We start from the raw sequence: 20290 nt of genomic DNA, 5'->3' as shown, positions 1-20290 counted from the left end.
AGCCCAAGGCTCTGTGTGCCAAGGCAGAGGCAGGCAGGACGCAGAGCTGTCAGCAAAGGAAGGGACAGCGAGGTGGGGCAGCCGGGGGATGACGACAGCCTGCAGGGACAGAGGCACAGGGCATGGACAGCGTAGGACAGCCTGGGCTGGAGAGGGCAGAGGGATGTGCAGGAGCTGCAAGGCCCTGACAGAGCCAACTTGTGCAGCACTTTGGCCATGGCTGCTGTCCCTGGCCCTGAGGCCATGAGGAGGTCACAAGTGACCCTTGCAGCCCTGGGGCCTCATTGCCTCCTTGTCCCTGCCCAGCAGCCTGGCAGGGGCTGCCCCATGCTCCTGCCCTTGGCATTGCACATCCCCACATGCCAGTGCCCCGGGAAGAGCCCTGAGCACTGAGGGAGGGACAGGATCTGCCTTGCCAGGGGCTGAGGCTCAGGGCTTGGCCCTTTGCATTCCTGAAACACATCCAGGTTTGCTCAGCATCAGAGACACCTTTGCCTTCTTTGTCCTCAGCTGTCATCACTGCCTCCAGTGTTCTCCTCTAACTGGAACCTGGGGACACTTTCTCAGTTGTGTCCCTCAGCGATACCTATTAAAAGTAAAAGAAACTTTGAGTGTGAATCTGAGTTCTTGAGAAGTTTTTTGAACATTCTCTCAGGGACTGAGTTTCATGTAAACAACACCAAATCCCTGAGAGGCTCATTAAAGTCCTTGTGCTGTTGCTGTGCTGCTGAGCAGGGCTGGGCTCCTGGCACAGAGGGAACTCCTGGCAACCAAGAAGAGCTTCAAAGAGGGAGCTCTGCTGAGGAGCAGTTTCTCTCCCAGCCCAGCAGGGCTGAGGGTGCTGCCTGCAGGTACCTGAGAGGAGTGAAGCAGAGAGAGCCTTAAAGCAACTGGAAGGACAATTCTGAGCTTATTCATGGAGAAATCCTCACAACCTCTGACACAGTAAGTCTCTGGCTGCAGGGATCTCCTAAAGCTGACCCATGACAGCACTGATATGACTGTAAGGATGGCTCTGCTGGTGTTTGTGGTTTAGGGGAGGATGTGCTGCAGAGCAGGGCTGCCCTGGGCACCGTCAGAGGGACAGGGCAGGACAGCTCCTGCTGCCAGGGATGGCTGCAGGCTGGGAAGGTGGGGGTGCAGCCAGGGGTGCCCAGGGCTGTCCTGCAGAGCAGCTCCTGCAGCCCTGAGGGCTCTTTGCCAGGGCAGGGGATCTGCCAGCTGCCCTGAGCAGCAGAGCTCTTGTGTCCCCTGGCAGCCAGCACAGCCCTCAGCCCGGGGGCTCGGGGCCCTCAGTCCCCTCCTGGGCCGGCAGAGCAGCACCAGAGATGAAGGGCATCTCTCCTGCCATTGCCCATTCCCTGCTGACCAGGGCCTGAGGGCAACTGTCCTGCACTGCTGCTGCCTGCGAGGGGCTGTGCAGGGCTGGGCAGGGAAAGGCTTTTCCTCAGGGCTCAGCTGTCTCTCTCCTTGCCTTGCTCAGGTGCTGACAGGCTGACAGGCTCTCTGGCAATGGCAGTTGCAGCTGCAGGGTCAGGCGCAGCCCTTGGGGCTCCTCCTGTGCAGGGTGAGCACAGCAATGAGGTGTCCCAGCTCCCTCTGCCCTGGGCAGCTCTGGGCAGGGCAGGCTGGCAGGCTGGCAATGAAATGACTCTCCTCAAGCAGTTCCATGGCCAGGACCCTTGGTGTGTCCTCAGGGTGCTCATCCAAGCTGTGAGCTGCCTTCCAGGGGACACTGGGGGACAGGAGTGTCCTTGGCCAGCAGTGGGGCTGAGACTCTGAGAAAGGCTGAGCCATTTGGCTCTGCTGTGAGTCCCTCTGCTCTCAGCTGTGTCAGGCTGATTTTCAGGGGAACACAATGAGTGCCCTTGATCTCAGAAAGGGCAGCTGGGAACAGATGAAGCAACAGAGCAGCTCCCCTCACCCTTCACTGAGTTACACCCAATCCTCTTGCCTTGCACAGTTCTCTCTGTTCTCCCTGAGCACAGCAGGAAATCCTCTCAAACTGCCTTTGGCTGTCACTGTTCCTTAGCCCTGGGACAGGAGATGCTGCCAAGCTCCTCTGCCTCAGGGACAGTTTAGTCTGTCAAAATCCAACCCAGGACTGGTCCCTGTCCCCCATTCCCATGTCCCCACTGCCGCAGAGCAGAGCTGACTGCTCAGTGTCCATGGGCAGAGCCACTGCTTGTGACAGCAACAGGGCCAGATCCCAGCAGAGCTCCAGGCATGGGGCTGGAGGAAGAGCTCTGAGAAAAGGGAAATTGGGTGACAGAGTGGCAGGGGCTGGGCTGGGAGAAAGGGCTTGGACATTGCTTTGCAAAGTCTCTCCTGACTTATTATCTCCTCCATGAACAGGTCTCCATGCCCAGAGGCTCAAAATGTCCAACAGCAGCTCCATCAGCCACTTCCTCCTCCTGCCATTTGCAGACACACGGCAGCTGCAGCTCCTGCACTTCTGCCTCTTCCTGGGCATCTCCCTGGCTGCCCTCCTGGCCAACAGCCTCATCATCAGCGCCGTAGCCTGGAACCACCGCCTGCACACCCCCATGTTCTTCTTCCTGCTCAACCTGGCCCTGGCTGACCTGGGCTCCATCTGCACCACTGTCCCCAAAGCCATGCACAATTCCCTCTGGGACACCAGGGACATCTCCTACTCAGGATGTGTTGTACAGGTCTTTTTCTTTCTTTTCTTGATTTGTGCAGAGTTTTCCATCCTCACCGTCATGTGCTATGACCGCTATGTGTCCATCTGCAAACCCCTGCACTATGGGACCCTCCTGGGCAGCAGAGCTTGTGCCCACATGGCAGCAGCTGCCTGGGCCTGTGGCTTTCTCAATGCTCTGTTGCACACAGCCAATACATTTTCCCTGCCCCTTTGCCAGGGCAATGCCCTGGGCCAGTTCTTCTGTGAAATCCCACACATCCTCAAGCTCTCCTGCTCACATTCCTACCTCAGGGAAATTGGGCTCATTGTTGTTAGTTTATCTTTGGCTTTTGGTTGTTTTATGTTCATAGTTTTCTCCTATGTGGAGATCTTCAGGGCTGTGCTGAGGATCCCCTCTGAGCAGGGACGGCACAAAGCCTTTTCCACATGCCTCCCTCACCTGGTTGTGGTCTCCCTGTTCCTCAGCACTATCATGTTTGCTTACCTGAAGCCTCCCTCCATCTCCTCCCCATCCCTGGATCTGGCACTGTCAGTTCTGTACTCAGTGGTGCCTCCAGTACTGAACCCTCTCATCTACAGCCTGAGGAACCAGGAGCTCAAGGCTGCAGTGTGGAGAATGATGACTGGATGATTTCAGAGACATTAAACTGGTTGCCAATTTCTTGAAGTCACTTGTTATATGAGTAATCTTTGATTGTTCTTGTTGGTTTGGTTGTGGGGTTTTTTTCTTTGTTTTAGTTTTTTAATGTTCACAAATAAATGTCGTTGTGCCATTTCTCATTTTGTTTGTTTCCACCTTTGTGGTCTCCATAGTCTGTCAATGAGGAGCTGTGCTCTTGGCTTTAAACAAACTAAAGGATGTCCCAGCCATGTTTTCACCAGAGATCTCCCTTTTGTTCCCTTCTGTGGAGCTGCAGCAGCAATGTCTGTGTGCAGAGCTGGGGCAGATCAGGGGTGGCACAGCAGCTGTGCCAAGGAGCAGCAGCACTTGGTGTTGCCAGTGCTGCTCCCGTGCCACTGCCCCGCTGCCCTGCTGCCCCTCGTGTTGCTGTAGGGCCTGAGTGCTCTCGGGGTCGCTGCCAGTGCTGGGGGTGGCAGTGCCGGGGCTGCAGCAGGGACAGGCCATGGGCACTGCTGGGGCACAGCTGACGCCTCAGGGCAGGGCCTGGGGGCTCGAGGCTCCTTGCCCAGGGTCTCTCCAGAACACGCCCAGGCCAATGCTGAGCAGAGAAAACCCCCGTGAGCAGCTGCAGGGTGGCCGTGGGCAGGCTGGGGGCAAACAGCATGGCTGGGGCTCTGCAAGGTCCCTGGGGGAGCCGGGAAGGAGCAGCAGAGCAGGGGCTGATCCATCCCCACTGCGCTGGACAGCCCAGGGCAGCGTCCCAGAGCGTCCTCATGGAGCTGCCAACAACATCCCCCCTTGGCAGCCCTGGCCTCTCCCCCAGCTCCCAGAGCTGCTTGATCCTTCCAGGCAGAGACACGGCAGTGTGTGTTGGGTGGGTTGGGGTTTGTGGGGGTGTTTTTGTTTTGTTTTTTTGGTTTGTGTTGGTGTGGTTTGGTGTTGGGGCCTGCACTGTCCAAGTTCTGGGACACTGTTCCAACAACATCGAAACTTTATCTTTATTTATAAAACACAAGAAAATTTCTCATGAGAAAAAGCTGTGCTAGCCACACGGCAGCACTGGCTCAGGAGCCCTGTTTGCATTGCACACAGCAGGCGTGAGCACCCCATGCTGTTGGTGTGGGGAGATGAACCTGAGTGAGCACAAATACCATCAGCCCTGGGGGCCAGCAAGGGCTGGGGATGGGAGGGAAACCACTCAGCTTTGTTGGGACCTCTGAAGTCAGCCAGAAAGTTTGTTCCCATGAGCTGTGAGTTTCCTGTCCCACTGCAGACATTGGTGCTCAGAGCTAGGGCTGCCTGGCAGCCACCCCCAAACAGCCCTGAGCATTTCCTTTGCTTCACCTTTGCTTTCTTTCCTCTCTCCTGCTCCACATTTCTTCCTCTTGCCCATCCCTGTTTGCCCTTTCCTCTCTGGCCCCACTCTCCATTTAAGTTCCTGACTTGGCACCATGGGAACATCCCTTGGTGAGCGGGATCATCCTACAAGTGCTTCATGAATTGTCTGCAGGGTCCTGCAGTGCCTTGTGCTGTTCCCTTGCCAGAGGCAGCACAGGCCAGGGGGCACATCTGGACTGCTGTGTGTGGCTGTGAGGCTCCCTGTTGTGGGGCAGTGAGGAGGAGCTGGAGAGGCTCTGCAGGACTGACAGGATGGGCTTTGGGGCCTGTGGGGAGAAGCTGAGGGCCATGGGCTGCTGGACCTTCTGAAGAGGAGGCCCAGGGCTCATCCTGCAGCTGCTTCAAGGGTGCTTTCAGAGAATTACAAGATCAGTGAGGTTGGAAAAGACCTTTGAGATCATCAAATCCAACCTGTGACCTAACACCACCTTGTCTGCCCTGAGCCTCCTCTTCTCCAGGATAAACAACCCCAGCTCCAAACTCAGCCACTCCTCACAGCACTTGTGTTCCAGACCCTTCCCCAGCCTTGTTGCCCTTCTCTGGACATGCTCCAGCCCCTCAATGTCCTTCCTAAACTGGGGGCCCAGAACTGGACACAGCACTCGAGGTGAGGCCTCACCAGTGCCGAGTACAGGGGAAGAATCACTGCCGTGCTCCTGCTGGCCACACCATTCCTGTTCCAGGCCAGCTGCCATTGGCCTCCTTGGCCACCTGGGCACACTGCTGGCTCATGTCCAGCCTGCTGTCCATCAGTGTCCCCAGGTCCCTTTCTGCCTGGCCACTGTCCAGCCACTCTGTCCCCAGCCTGTAGCACTGCAGGGGTTGTTGTGGCCAAAGTGCAGGACCTGGCACTTGGTCTTTTTAAACCTCCTATTGTTGGATTTGGCCCCTGGATCCAGCCTGTCCAGGTCCCTCTGCAGAACCCTCCTGCCCTCCAGCAGATCCACACTCACTCCCAGCTTGGTGTCATCTGCCAATTTGCTAATGGTGGACTCAATCCCTTCATCCAGATTATCAATAAAGTTATGAAATAAAACTGGGCCCAGCACTGATCCCTGGGGGTCACTTATGGTCACTGGACATACACAGGATGTGGCACCATCCCCCACCACTCTCTTGGTCTGCCTATGCCTGTCCAGCCAGTTCTTAACCTAGTGTAAGATCAAGGAATCGAGTTCTGTCTCAACATTTCCCATCAGAAACCACAGGTACAGGACTTACACAGAGAATGCTTTGTACCTCCCAGAGCTGGTACAGAACGAGTGCTTTGCCCCTGCCTGAGCTGGTACAGAACAAAGGCCTTGTGCTGCCAAAGCTGGTGTGTGACAAAGGCTTTGCTCCTGTCGCCCTGACACCCATTATTCACTACTGTGAAAAACCTGCCTCCAAAGCTGACCATGCCTCGGACACTCCTCCCTTGGCCCTGCCAGGTGGAGTTTGGCAAATCTCCACAGGAATTAAGGGGGAGCAAAGGAGGGTGGCAAGGAGGAACCAGGTGTATGGACTAGCATGAAAGACAGCTCTGGAGTGACTGAACTCTGAAGATCTTCCCCACCATGAGATCACATTGATCGACACAGAGGCAGAGGATCACCTACTGCTCTGCCCCAGCAAAACTGCAGATGCTGCCAAGGAACAGTCACAACCTAAACCCCTTTCGGTCCAACGTGATTGGTGGCCCTTTAAGTACTTTAGGACTTAAAAAAGGAATTCCTAAAGATTTATTGGATGATTTACCTTTAGGTAAATTGAGCAAACTGGTAACCCAGTGGCGTGTGCCAAAACCACATTCCTTTTCCTCTGTGAAAGAAAGTTCACCTGTCGCAGCTTCTGCCCCCTTTTGTGGACAGTGCAGACAAGACATCAAAGCAAACTTTTTTCCCTGGAAAAGAGAAACTAGGATCTCCATTTCCTAGTGGTGGGCAGGGAAGTGGAGAATGGATCTATAAGAAACAGCTCACTAAAACAGAAAAAGGAGATTTGTTAATCACAGCTATTGTGGGATTTTATTCCCGCAGTTTTAAGGATACTGAGAAAAGCTATACTGCTTGGGAGAAAGGTTTGTTTGCAGCAAGCCTGGCTTTCATTGAAGTCGATGCACAAATTGAAGGAGCCTCAAAAAACCTTAGTATCCAAGAAACTGAGAGTCTGGATATCAGCCAAGATAAACCTGCCTCAGCCATCTGGGTGGCCCCTCCTTTTTCCCAACACCAAACAGTAAATGCCTGGTTTATTGTTCCATCATTTTAATTCCTTTTTGGCCTGAAAAGGGCAAGTTTTCTAGTTTTATTTTTGCAGGAGAACCCCGTGGGACTTTTGGAATTTCTATAGAAGAAATATGAATAAAAATTGAAGACTTAAATCTGAAAATGGTCTACAAAATTTTGATTAGGTTGCTCGTACTGTTCCACATTGCACCTTCTGCCTGTAACCAAAATAATAAATTATCCCAAAAATAACCTTCCAAATTTGGCTGCAGTCATAATGCATGATGATGAAGTTTACCATTCGTCTAAATGGGTCTGGGATAAAAAGCAGTGGGTTACAACCCTACCCGGTTTCATTGATGAAAAAATTCAAGTGGGATGCAGGAAAGTAGAACCTGGTTTTCAATACCATCTGTAATTGGAAACACCAGCCAACAACAAATGTTATTTAAACCAGAATGGTCTCTCAAAAAGGTTGCTCCCTTTTCCCCAGAGATGAATATCGAGAGTCCTGACTGGTGTTTTTAGGAACCAGACTGAGGGTTCTAAATAGCATTGATTCAGAAGAATTACTGAACAAATTGGCTACTTCAACTTTTGACCTGACAAAAATGCAACAGCCTTTAAGAAGGCCTTTTTCCTGCAGAAATCCAAAAAATAATTTGGGATAGTGATAACAATTCTGAAAAGAACCTCCAACCTTGGTGGAAGTTGGTAAATCTCACCTATGATTCTGTTAATAACACTGTCACAGCTTATGTTTTAACTATTCACAATGCTTCAATAACTGATTTATCCTGTTTTCGCATTAGGCTTGAAGCACAATGGAACTATACTCTATCCTTTCGAGCACAGAGCATGGGCCCAAAAGGTGAATGATAAATGGCAAACAATAGACCTGGAATGCTGCATGGTGTGGGAACAACTAGGAATTATCTCTGAAAGTAACACCATCAGAACATGAGATTTTTTGTTTAGACACTGACCAAAGATTTGCCATTTTGAAGGAAATTAACTCTAAAACTGCAAAAATCTGTATTGGCAAAAGTTGTGTATGCTTAAGAACTGTTTGTAGTAATATCACAGTAGGAAATGTAATAGCTAATACCAGTAATCATACAAATGTTTGTGTTTGTAATTTTACTGAAATTATGGGATGTGACTTCTCTTACTCAGCTCCAGTCACTTCCCACCAAATTCTGAAATCTGGTATCACATTGATTCATATTGAGCAAGCTGCATGGCAAAAAGTAATGTAAAAATCTTTCCTGTCTTGTTTCCCTTCCTTCCCTTCTCTCCCCTTCTCCCTTCCATAGTGTTACCACCATGTGGTCCCAAACACAACTCATCCCGAAACCAGAAGACAACTCATCCAGAAGACAACTCATCCAGAAGACAGCTCACCCAGAAGAAGACAACTGGTCCTGAAGATAAATGTGGAGCCACCGGGTGGTGTAAGGGTCGATCAAAGAATCGAGTTCTGTCTCAACATTTCTCATCAGAAACCACAGGTACAGGACTTACACAGAGAATGCTTTGTACCTCACAGAGCTGGTACAGAACGAGTGCTTTGCCCCTGCCTGAGCTGGTACAGAACAAAGGCCTTGTGCTGCCAAAGCTGGTGTGTGACAAAGGCTTTGCTCCTGTCACCCTGACACCCATTATTCACTACTGTGAAAAACCTGCCTCCAAAGCTGACCATGCCTCGGACACTCCTCCCTTGGCCCTGCCAGGTGGAGTTTGGCAAATCTCCACAGGAATTAAGGGGAGCAAAGGAGGGTGGCAAGGAGGGACCAGGTGTATGGACTAGCATGAAAGACATCTCTGGAGTGACTGAACTCTGAAGATCTTCCCCACCGTGAGATCACATTGATCGACACAGAGGCAGAGGATCACCTACTGCTCTGCCCCAGCAAAACTGCAGATGTTGCCAAGGAACAGTCACAACCTAAACCCCTTTCGGTCCAACGTGATTGGTGGCCCTTTAAGTACTTTAGGACTTAAAAAAGGAATTCCTAAAGATTTATTGGATCGTTTACCTTTAGGTAAATTGAGCAAACTGGTAACCCAGTGGCGTGTGCCAAAACCACATTCCTTTTCCTCTGTGAAAGAAAGTTCACCTGTCGCAGCTTCTGCCCCCTTTTGTGGATGGTGCAGACAAGACATCATAGCAAACTTTTTTCTCTAGTAGAGGGAGACTAGAAACTCCATTTCCTAGTGGTGGGCAGGGAAGTGGAGAATAGATTTATATTAAACAGCTCACTAAAACAGAAAAAGGAGATTTGTTAATCACAGCTATTGTGGGATTTTATTCTTGTAGTTTTAAGGATACTGAGAAAAGCTATACTGCTTGGGAGAAAGGTTTGTTTGCAGCAAGCCTGGCTTTCATTGAAGTCGATGCACAAATTGGAGAAGCCTCAAAAAACCTGTCTATCCAAGAAACAGAGAGACTGGATATCAGCCAAGATAAACCTGCCTCAGCCATCTGGGTGGCCCCTCCTTTTTCCCAACACCAAACAGTAAATGCCTGGTTTATTGTTCCATCATTTTAACTCCTTTTTGCCTGAAAAGGGCAAGTTTTCCATTTTTGTTTTTGCAGAAGAACCCCGTGGGACTTTAAGAATTTCTATAGAATAAATATGAATTAAAATTGAAGACTTAAATCTGAAAATAGTATACAAAATTTTGATTAGGTTGCTCACACTTTTCTGCATTACACCTCCTACCCATAACCAAAATAATAATGAATGGCCTTGGTCTCAAGCTCTTGTAGGATATCCTAGCTCTTTCAGGAATTATCCCAAAAATAACCTTCCAAATTTGGCTGCAGTCATAATGCATGATGACATAGTTTACTGTTCGTCTAAGTGGGTCTGGGATAAAAATGAGTGGGTTTGGGATAAGAATGCGTGGGTTACAACCCTACCCAGTATCATTGATGAAAAAATTCAAGCAAGATGCAGAAAAGTGGAACCTGGTCTTCAATACTATTTGTAATTGGAAACACCAGCCAACAACAAATATTATTTAAACCAGAATGGTCTCTCAGAAAGGTTGCTCCCTTTTTCCTGGAGATGAATATCGAGAGACCTGACTGGTGTTTTTAGGAACTAGATTGGGGGTTCTAAATAGCATTGATTAGGAGGTATTATTGAATAAATTGGCTACTGCAACTTTTGATCTGACAAAAATGCAACAGCCTTTAAGAAGGCCTTTTTCCTGCAGAAATCCAAAAAATAATTTGGGATAGGGCTAACAATTTTGAAAAGAACCTCCAATCTTGGTAAATTTTACCTATAATCATGTTAATAACACTGTTACAGCTTATGTATTAACTATTCACAATGCTTCAGTATCTTTGATTTATCCTGTTTTCACATTAGGCTTGAACCACAATGGAACTATACTCTATCCTTTCGAGCACAGAGCATGGGCCCAAAAGGTGAATGATAAATGGCAAATGGTAGACCTGGAATGCTGCATTGTGCGGGAACAACTAGGAATTATCTGTGAAAGTAACACCATCAGAACACGAGATTTTTGTTTAGACACTGACCAAAAAGTTTGCCATTTTGAACTTCATCCTGAAGTTAACCCTAAAACTGTAATAATCTATATTGGCAAAGGTTGTGTATGCTTATGAACTGTTTGTAGTAATATCACAGTAGAAAATGTAATAGCTTATACCAGTAATCATACAAATATTTGTAATTTTACTGAAATCATGGGATGTGACGTCTCTTACTCAGCTGCAGTTGCTTCCCACCAAATTCTGAAATCTGATTTCACATTGATTCATATTGAGCAAGCTGCATGGCAAAAAGTAATGTAAAAATCTTTCCTGTCTTGTTTCTCCTCCTTCCCTTCTCTCTCCTTCCCCCTTCCTTGGTGTTACCACCATGTGGTCCTGAAGACAACTCATCCAGAAGACACCTCATCATAAAGAAAGACAACTCACCCAGAAGACGACTCATCACGAAGAAGACAACTGGTCCTGAAGATAAATGTTGAGCCACCGGGTGGTGTAAGGGTCGATCCAAGAATCGAGTTCTGTCTCAACATTTCTCATCAGAAACTACAGGTGCAGGACTTACGCAGAGAATGCTTTGTGCCTACCCAAAGCTGGTACGGAGCGAATGCTTTGCCCCTGCCTGAGCTGATACAGAACAAAGCCCTTGTGCTGCCAAAGCGGGTATGTGACGAAGGCTTTGCACCCGTTGCCCTGACACCCATTGTGAAAACCCTGCCGACCATGCCTCGGACACTCCTCCCTTGGCCCTGTCGAGTGGAGTTTGGCAAATCTCCACAAGAATTAAGGGGGAGCAAAGGCGGGTGGCAAGGAGGGACCAGGTGTATGGACTAGCATAAAAGACAGCTTTGGAGTGGCTGAACTCCGAAGATCTTCCCCACCGAAAGATCACATCGATCTTTGCAGAGGCCAAGGAACGCCGACTGACCGGGACACCAGGGACGCCGGACGTCTGTGGACCCGTGGGGGTAGCTATAGTCCCTTTCCTTCCCTTTCCTCCCCATCTTCCCATCTTTTCCCAATTTTCTCTCTTTCTCTCTCTATCTCAGGCTGCTTTACAGGCCAAATGAATAAAGTTCCCCCTTGGATTGAAACTTAACGCCCTTGACTTGTTGGATTTTGTGTTTTCTTTTCTTTTTTGCACTCTGAGATCGTAGCTGGTATGAACCATCACGCATGTGCTCATGAGTGGACTGTGACACACAGCTGCCCAGTGATTTTATACAGCCTGCCTCTATGATGTCAGAGTCTGCTCTCTGATGTCACACAGTTTTCCTGTGACCTCACAGCCCACTCTGTGATGCCATTCATCTGCCCTGTGATGTAACAGCCTTGCTCTGTGATGTCATACAGGTGCTCTGTGATGTCATACAGGTGCTCTGTGATGTCACAGTCCATGCTATGACATCACACAGCCTGTGGGAATGCTGGAATTCTCTTCTGCTCCTGGAGAACTTGGGGTGTCTGGCTGAGCAGGAAAGGTGACCCTGAGCCAGGAGCTTTCCTTTGCTGGCATAGAAAGACCTTCCCAGCACTGTGTCCTTGGCCAGGAGGGATTGTGCCACAAGAGCTGTCCCTGCCCTGCAGGGTTTGACATGGAAAGTCGTGGTGCCATTTAGGGTAGGAATGAGAATCACTCACTGTATGTGAATTCTGATTTTATTACAAAGCCATACAGTAGATATACTTTTCAGTGTGATAAGTTCTCTCTTAGTTGTTTTCTCAGCCTTTTCACAGTTTCTCAATACAGCTTGTTATTCTTCCCAGGGGGGAGAAGGAATCTGCTGATCTGCTTCAGATCCTGTGCTGATCAATCCTTTTCTGCATCCTTTCAGGTTCTTTGGTTTCTCATGGGACCATGGGGGCCTCTCCCTCTGCAACCCCACATCTCCCCCTTCTCTTTTTACTCAGGTGGTGGATAAAGCTAAGGAAATCATGACTTGTTTTGGTTTACTTTTAACATTTTGAACTGTTTGTAACTGTTTTGAAAAGGACAAGACAGAGAATTAAAAAGGCTATTATTGCCAAACAACCTGTCCAATGAAAACCCAAACTTGTAAGTTTATTCCAGTGAACTGTGACAAACGAGGTCCACTCTCCTGTTAGGATGAAAAAGGTTTAATAAAAGACAATAGGGGACAGATAAAAGCAAAAGGTCAGCGCTGGGTGCTTTGGCATTCAGCCAGAAAAGCACCCCTGGAATGGACAGAGACACCCTTTCCATACCCTTCAGCCTAATGCATATTCATAAACAGTTACACATATTCCTATTTCTCTCCAAACTCTTTTGCACGTTCTGGGAACTGATCCGCCTCCTGGCAGCATGCGCAGTCGTCTGTCACTGATCTGTTCTCACTCCCAGATTGTGGTTCCTGCAGCGCCAGGAGCTGATAGTTGCAGTGTCAGAGGCAGGGTCCGGCCAGGGGATGGGATCCAGTTCAAGCAGACACTTCAAGCATTCGAATCCAACCAGAACAGCTATTTTACTGCTATTAAACTCAGCTGGTACTAGAAAGAAAGACCTTAGTCATCATTGCACAGCAATTTTTCCCAGCCAGGCTACCTCTGTAAGAAAAGAATTCAAACAATCCACAGAGTATCCATTGGGATATTTGCGAAAAGCCAACATTATGATATGTATTTATCACACGGGGCATATGGGGGCAGAGAACAAGGGGCATGATGGGAGTTAGAGGCAAAATGAGACGAAAATGGCATCACCTCCAGACCCCGCCCCTAAGCCCCATATCCGGATGTTGATTGGCTGCTGAGTGATGGGCGGCAGTGGTGACCAATGGGTGGTGACAGAGGCGGGAACAGCCTAATCAATCCCTCCCATCCCTCCCAGTACAGCCCAGTTCAGCCCAGTACAACTCCAGTGCCCCTCCAGGCCCCCCCAGGATACTCAAGTTCATTCCCAGTCTCTTCCATTTCCTCCCAATGTCCCCCAGTATGTCCCAGTTCATCCCAGTGTCACTCCCAGTGTTCCCCTGTGTCCCCTAGTATTCCCCACAGTGTCCCCAGTGTCCCCAGTATGTCCCAGTATCCCCCAGTATCACTCACAGCATCCCCAGGTTGCCCCAGTATTGGCCAGTATCACGCCCAGTATGTCCTGGTATGTCCCAGGATGTCTCAGTGTACCCTCACAGTCCATCCCAGTCCATCCCAGTCAGCCCAGTTTCCCCCTCAGCATTCCCTGTGTCCCCCAGTATGTCCCAGTCCACCCCAACGTCACTCTCAGTATGTCCCAATGTCCCCCCCAGTATGTCCCAGTGTCCCCCTCAGCATTCCCAGTGTCCCCCAGTATGTCCCCACTGTTTCCAAGGAAACTTGAACGTCTCACGGTTGCCATGGCACCCAAACCCAGCAGTGGTCAGTGAAGTGACCATGGCAACAGCCCCTTGCAATGCCCAGTGCAGGTTGAGATGAGAATCCACCCTCAGCCTGGCCCAGGGCAGGGCTGCAGTGCCCTTCCCAGCAGCCTGGCTGCACTGCAGCACTTCCAGGGCTCTCTGCATTTCCCTTCCCTCACTCTTGGCTCACTCACACACCTCCCAACAACCCCTTGGTGCTTTGAGCTGCAAGGAGTTCAAAGCTTGTCTGTCCTTCAGCAGTTGCTCTAATTCTGCCTTCAGCCAACTCTGGATTTGTGTTTACTGCAGAACTTCATATGTGTCTAAAACATTCCTTGCATGGCTTTTCCTTGGAGAAGGGGAGCCTCCTTGGTGGCAGCTTGGGCTTGGCACACACTTGAGGAGGGTGTCTGTTTTCAGTGGGGAAACTTAGGAGTTTGAGATTGCTTCAAAAAATAGAATAAGAAAACCCCTCTTTGCTTGAGTGCAGCCAGTTGTGCAAGCAAAGCAGGTCCCAGGTGAGTGAGGAGAGACAGGATTAGGTTGGGCATTGAGGACCAGGGTTGTCCCCACTCAGATGTCAAGGCACAGCTTCTCTGACCAAGCCAGACCTTCTGAGGACAGACCCTGGATCAATGTCAGTCACAGAATGGTGGAATCCCCTCTTCTCTACAGGGAAAAATAAACCCTTTATACTAGGAATTTGGATTTTTTAGATGCTCCTTGAAATATCTTTCCATAACTATAAAAAAACCAATTTTTAATGAACTGCACTAGACCAGAGGGAAATCAAGGCAGAGCCATGGTTTGTTAGGAGTCTGGGTCAGCCCAAGGCTCTGTGTGCCAAGGCAGAGGCAGGCAGGACGCAGAGCTGTCAGCAAAGGAAGGCACAGCGAGGTGGGGCAGCCGGGGGATGACGACAGCCTGCAGGGACAGAGGCACAGGGCATGGACAGCGTTGGACAGCCTGGGCTGGAGAGGGCAGAGGGATGTGCAGGAGCTGCAAGGCCCTGACAGAGCCAACTTGTGCAGCACTTTGGCCATGGCTGCTGTCCCTGGCCCTGAGGCCATGAGGAGGACACAAGTGACCCTTGCAGCCCTAGGGCCTCATTGCCTCCTTGTCCCTGCCCAGCAGCCTGGCAGGGGCTGCCCCATGGTCCTGCCCTTGGCATTGCACATCCCCACATGCCAGTGCCCCGGGAAGAGCCCTGAGCACTGAGGGAGGGACAGGATCTGCCTTGCCAGGGGCTGGGGCTCAGGCCTTGGCCCTTTGCATTCCTGAAACACATCCAGGTTTGCTCAGCATCAGAGACACCTTTGGCTTGTTTGTCCCCAGCTGTCATCACTGCCTCCAGTGTTCTGCTCTAACTGGAACCTGGGGATACTTTCTCAGTGGTGTCCCTCAGAAGGACACATTGAACCTTTGAGATACTTGGAAGTTTGAAACTGATTTTGAGTTCTTGAGAAGTTTTTTGAACACTCTCTCAGGGACAGAGTCTCATGTAAACAACACCAAATCCCCAAGAGGCTCATTAAAGTTCTTTGTGCTGTTGCTGTGCTGCTGAGCTGGGCTGGGCTCCTGGCACAGAGGGAACTCCTGGCAACCAAGAAGAGCTTCAAAAAGACATTTCTCCTGAGGAGCAGTTTCTCTCCCAGCCCAGCAGGGCTGAGGGTGCTGCCTGCAGGTACCTGAGAGGAGGGAAGCAGACAGAGGCTTAAAGCAACTGGAAGGACAGTTCTGAGCTTATTCATGGAGAAATCTTCACAGCTTCTGACACAGTAAGTCTCTGGCTGCAGGGATCTCCTAAAGCTGACACATGACAGCACTGATATGACTGTAAGGATGGCTCTGCTGGTGTTTCTGGTTTGGGGGAGGATGTGCTGCAGAGCAGGGCTGCCCTGGGCACTGTCAGAGGGACAGGGCAGGACAGCTGCTGCTGCCAGGGATGGCTGCAGGCTGGGAAGGTGGGGGTGCAGCCAGGGGTGCCCAGGGCTGTCCTGCAGAGCAGCTCCTGCAGCCCTGAGGGCTCTTTGCCAGGGCAGGGGATCTGCCAGCTGCCCTGAGCAGCAGAGCTCTTGTGTCCCCTGGCAGCCAGCACAGCCCTCAGCCCGGGGGCTCGGGGCCCTCAGTCCCCTCCTGGGCTGGCAGAGCAGCACCAGAGATGAAGGGCATCTCTCCTGCCATTGCCCATTCCCTGCTGCCCAGGGCCTGAGGGCGACTGTCCTGCACTGCTGCTGCCTGCGAGGGGCTGTGCAGGGCTGGGCAGGGAAAGGCTTTTCCTCAGGGCTCAGCTGTCTCTCTCCTTGCCTTGCTCAGGTGCTGACAGGCTGACAGGCTCTCTGGCAATGGCAGTTGCAGCTGCAGGGTCAGGCGCAGCCCTTGGGGCTCCTCCTGTGCAGGGTGAGCACAGCAATGAGGTGTCCCAGCTCCCTCTGCCCTGGGCAGCTCTGGGCAGGGCAGGCTGGCAGGCTGGCAATGAAATGACTCTCCTCAAGCAGTTCCATGGCCAGGACCCTTGGTGTGTCCTCAGGGTGCTCATCCAAGCTGTGAGCTGCCTTCCAGGGGACACTGGGGGACAGGAGTGTCCTTGGCCAGCAGTGGGGCTGAGACTCTGAGAAAGGCTGAGCCATTTGGCTCTGCTGTGAGTCCCTCTGCTCTCAGCTGTGTCAGGCTGATTTTCAGGGGAACACAATGAGTGCCCTTGATCTCAGAAAGGGCAGCTGGGAACAGATGAAGCAACAGAGCAGCTCCCCTCACCCTTCACTGAGTTACAGCCAATCCTCTTGCCTTGCACAGTTCTCTCTGCTCTCCCTGAGCACAGCAGGAAATCCTCTCAAACTGCCTTTGGCTGTCACTGTTCCTTAGCCCTGGGACAGAAGATGCTGCCAAGCTCCTCTGCCTCAGGGACAGTTTAGTCTGTCAAAATCCAACCCAGGACTGGTCCCTGTCCCCCATTCCCATGTCCCCACTGCCGCAGAGCAGAGCTGACTGCTCAGTGTCCATGGGCAGAGCCACTGCTTGTGACAGCAACAGGGCCAGATCCCAGCAGAGCTCCAGGCATGGGGCTGGAGGAAGAGCTCTGAGAAAAAAAGAAATTGGGTGACACAGATTGGCAGGGGCAGGGCTGGGAGAAAGGGCTTGGACATTGCTTTGCAAAGTCTCTCCTGACTTATTATCTCCTCCATGAACAGGTCTCCATGCCCAGAGGCTCAAAATGTCCAACAGCAGCTCCATCAGCCACTTCCTCCTCCTGCCATTTGCAGACACACGGCAGCTGCAGCTCCTGCACTTCTGCCTCTTCCTGGGCATCTCCCTGGCTGCCCTCCTGGCCAACAGCCTCATCATCAGCGCCGTAGCCTGGAACCACCGCCTGCACACCCCCATGTTCTTCTTCCTGCTCAACCTGGCCCTGGCTGACCTGGGCTCCATCTGCACCACTGTCCCCAAAGCCATGCACAATTCCCTCTGGGACACCAGGGACATCTCCTACTCAGGATGTGCTGTACAGGTCTTTTTCTTTCTTTTCTTCATTTCAGCAGAATTTTCCCTCCTCACCGTCATGTGCTATGACCGCTATGTGTCCATCTGCAAACCCCTGCACTATGGGACCCTCCTGGGCAGCAGAGCTTGTGCCCACATGGCAGCAGCTGCCTGGGCCAGTGCCTTTCTCAATGCTCTGTTGCACACAGCCAATACATTTTCCCTGCCCCTGTGCCATGGCAATGCCCTGGGCCAGTTCTTCTGTGAAATCCCACACATCCTCAAGCTCTCCTGCTCACACTCCTACCTCAGGGAACTTGGACTCATGGTGGTCATAGCCTGTTTGGTATTTGGCTGTTTTGTGTTTATTTTCTTTTCCTATGTGCAGATCTTCAGGGCTGTGCTGAGGATCCCCTCTGAGCAGGGACGGCACAAAGCCTTTTCCACATGCCTCCCTCACCTGGCTGTGGTCTCCCTGTTTCTCAGCACTATCATGTTTGCTAACCTGAAGCCTCCTTCCATGTCTTATCCATCCCTGAATCTGGTACTGTCAGTTCTGTACACATTGGTGCCTCCAGTACTGAACCCTCTCATCTACAGCCTGAGGAACCAGGAGCTCAAGGCTGCAGTGTGGAGACTGATGACTGGACGATTTCAGAGACATTGAACTGGCTGCCAATTTCTGCAAGTCACTTGTTATATGAGTAATCTTTAATTGTTCTTGTTGGTTTGGTTGTGGGGTTTTTTTTTCTTTGTTTTAGTTTTTTAATGTTCACAAATAAATGTCATTGTGCCATTTCTCATTTTGTTTGATTCCACCTTTGTGGTCTCCACACACTGTGTCAATGAGGAGCTGTGCTCTCGGTGGCTTTAAACAAACTAAAGGATCTCCCAACCATGTTTTCACCAGAGATCCCCTTCTGTTCCCTTCAGTGGAGCTGCAGCAGCAATGTCTGTGTGCAGAGCTGGGGCAGATCAGGGGTGGCACAGCAGCTGTGCCAAGGAGCAGCAGCACTTGGTGTTGCCAGTGCTGCTCCCGTGCCACTGCCCCGCTGCCCTGCTGCCCCTCGTGTTGCTGTAGGGCCTGAGTGCTCTCGGGGTCGCTGCCAGTGCTGGGGGTGGCAGTGCCGGGGCTGCAGCAGGGACAGGCCATGGGCACTGCTGGGGCACAGCTGACGCCTCAGGGCAGGGCCTGGGGGCTCGAGGCTCCTTGCCCAGGCTCTCTCCAGAACACGCCCAGGCCAATGCTGAGCAGAGAAAACCCCCGTGAGCAGCTGCAGGGTGGCCGTGGGCAGGCTGGGGGCAAACAGCATGGCTGGGGCTCTGCAAGGTCCCTGGGGAGGCGGGAAGGAGCAGCAGAGCAGGGGCTGATCCATCCCCACTGCGCTGGACAGCCCAGGGCAGCGTCCCAGAGCGTCCTCATGGAGCTGCCAACAACATCCCCCCTTGGCAGCCCTGGCCTCTCCCCCAGCTCCCAGAGCTGCTTGATCCTTCCAGGCAGAGACACGGCAGCACTGGCTCAGGAGCCCTGTTTGCATTGCACACAGCAGGCGTGAGCACCCCATGGGGTTGGTGTGGGGAGATGAACCTGAGTGAGCACAAACACCATCAGCCCTGGGGGCCAGCAAGGGCTGGGGATGGGAGGGAAACCACTCAGCTTTGTTGGGACCTCTGAAGTCAGCCAGAAAGTTTGTTCACATGAGCTGTGAGTTTCCTGTCCCACTGCAGACGTTGTTGCTCAGAGCCAGGGCTGCCTGGCAACCACCCCCAAACAGCCCTGAGCATTTCCTTTGCTTCACCTTTGCTTTCATTCCTTTTTCCTGCTCCATATTTCTTCCTCTTGCCCATCCCTGTCCCCTCCCCTGCAAACAGCCCATCCCTGTTTGTCCTTTCCTCTCTGGCCCCACTCCCCATTTAAATTCCTGACTTGGCACCATGGGAACATCCCTTGGTGAGCAGGATCATCCTACAAGTGCTCCATGAATTGTCTGCAGAGTCCTGCAGTGCCTCGTGCTGTTCCCTTGCCAGAGGCAGCACAGGCCAGGGGGCACATCTGGACTGCTGTGTGTGGCTGTGAGGCTCCCTGTTGTGGGGCAGTGAGGAGGAGCTGGAGAGGCTCTGCAGGACTGACAGGATGGGCTTTGGGGCCTGTGGGGAGAAGCTGAGGGCCATGGGCTGCTGGACCTTCTGAAGAGGAGGCCCAGGGCTCATCCTGCAGCTGCTTCAAGGGTGATTTCAGAGAATTACACGATCAGTGAGGTTGGAAAAGACCTTTGAGATCATCAAATCCAACCTGTGACCTAACAGCACCTTGTCTGCCCTGAGCCTCCTCTTCTCCAGGATAAACAACCCCAGCTCCAAACTCAGCCACTCCTCACAGCACTTGTGTTCCAGACCCTTCCCCAGCCTTGTTGCCCTTCTCTGGACATGCTCCAGCCCCTCAATGTCCTTCCTAAACTGGGGCCCAGAACTGGACACAGCACTCGAGGTGAGGCCTCACCAGTGCCGAGTACAGGGGAAGAATCACTGCCCTGCTCCTGCTGGCCACACCATTCCTGTTCCAGGCCAGCTGCCATTGGCCTCCTTGGCCACCTGGGCACACTGCTGGCTCATGTCCAGCCTGCTGTCCATCAGTGTCCCCAGGTCCCTTTCTGCCTGGCCACTGTACAGCCACTCTGTCCCCAGCCTGTAGCACTGCAGGGGTTGTTGTGGCCAAAGTGCAGGACCTGGCACTTGGTCTTTTTAAACCTCCCATTGTTGGATTTGGCCCCTGGATCCAGCCTGTCCAGGTCCCTCTGCAGAACCCTCCTGCCCTCCAGCAGATCCACACTCACACCCAGCTTGGTGTCATCTGCTAATTTGCTGATGGTGGACTCAATCCCTTCATCCAGATCATCAATAAAGATATAAAATAAAACTGGGCCCAGCACTGATCCCTGGGGGTCACTTATGGTCACTCGACATACACAGGATGTGGCACCATTCCCCACCACTCTCTTGGTCTGCCTATGCCTGTCCAGCCAGTTCTTAACCTAG

General features: G+C 51.7%; 2 protein-coding genes across 2 annotated transcripts; both read left to right on the top strand.

Annotated features, from left to right (window-relative positions):
• The first annotated feature begins 761 nt into the window (after window positions 1–761).
• Window positions 762–3321, top strand: LOC146423605 (olfactory receptor 14J1-like). Its single transcript, XM_085044603.1, has 2 exons — window positions 762–945; window positions 2356–3321. Exon 2 carries the CDS (start codon window positions 2379–2381, stop codon window positions 3294–3296), a length of 918 nt encoding a protein of 305 aa, XP_084900729.1. The 5' UTR covers window positions 762–945; window positions 2356–2378; the 3' UTR covers window positions 3297–3321.
• A 12004-nt stretch (window positions 3322–15325) lies between these two features.
• Window positions 15326–18015, top strand: LOC146423604 (olfactory receptor 14J1-like). Its single transcript, XM_085044602.1, has 2 exons — window positions 15326–15552; window positions 16966–18015. Exon 2 carries the CDS (start codon window positions 16989–16991, stop codon window positions 17919–17921), a length of 933 nt encoding a protein of 310 aa, XP_084900728.1. The 5' UTR covers window positions 15326–15552; window positions 16966–16988; the 3' UTR covers window positions 17922–18015.
• The last annotated feature ends 2275 nt before the right edge of the window (window positions 18016–20290 follow it).

The sequence above is a fragment of the Lichenostomus cassidix genome, unplaced genomic scaffold (genome assembly GCF_008360975.1).
Source record: "Lichenostomus cassidix isolate B80296 unplaced genomic scaffold, HeHo_3.0 HiC_scaffold_37, whole genome shotgun sequence".
Classification (NCBI taxonomy): Eukaryota; Metazoa; Chordata; class Aves; order Passeriformes; family Meliphagidae; genus Lichenostomus; species Lichenostomus cassidix.
Note: the sequence above shows the minus strand (reverse complement) of the source record. Positions and strands in the feature narration are given on the sequence as shown.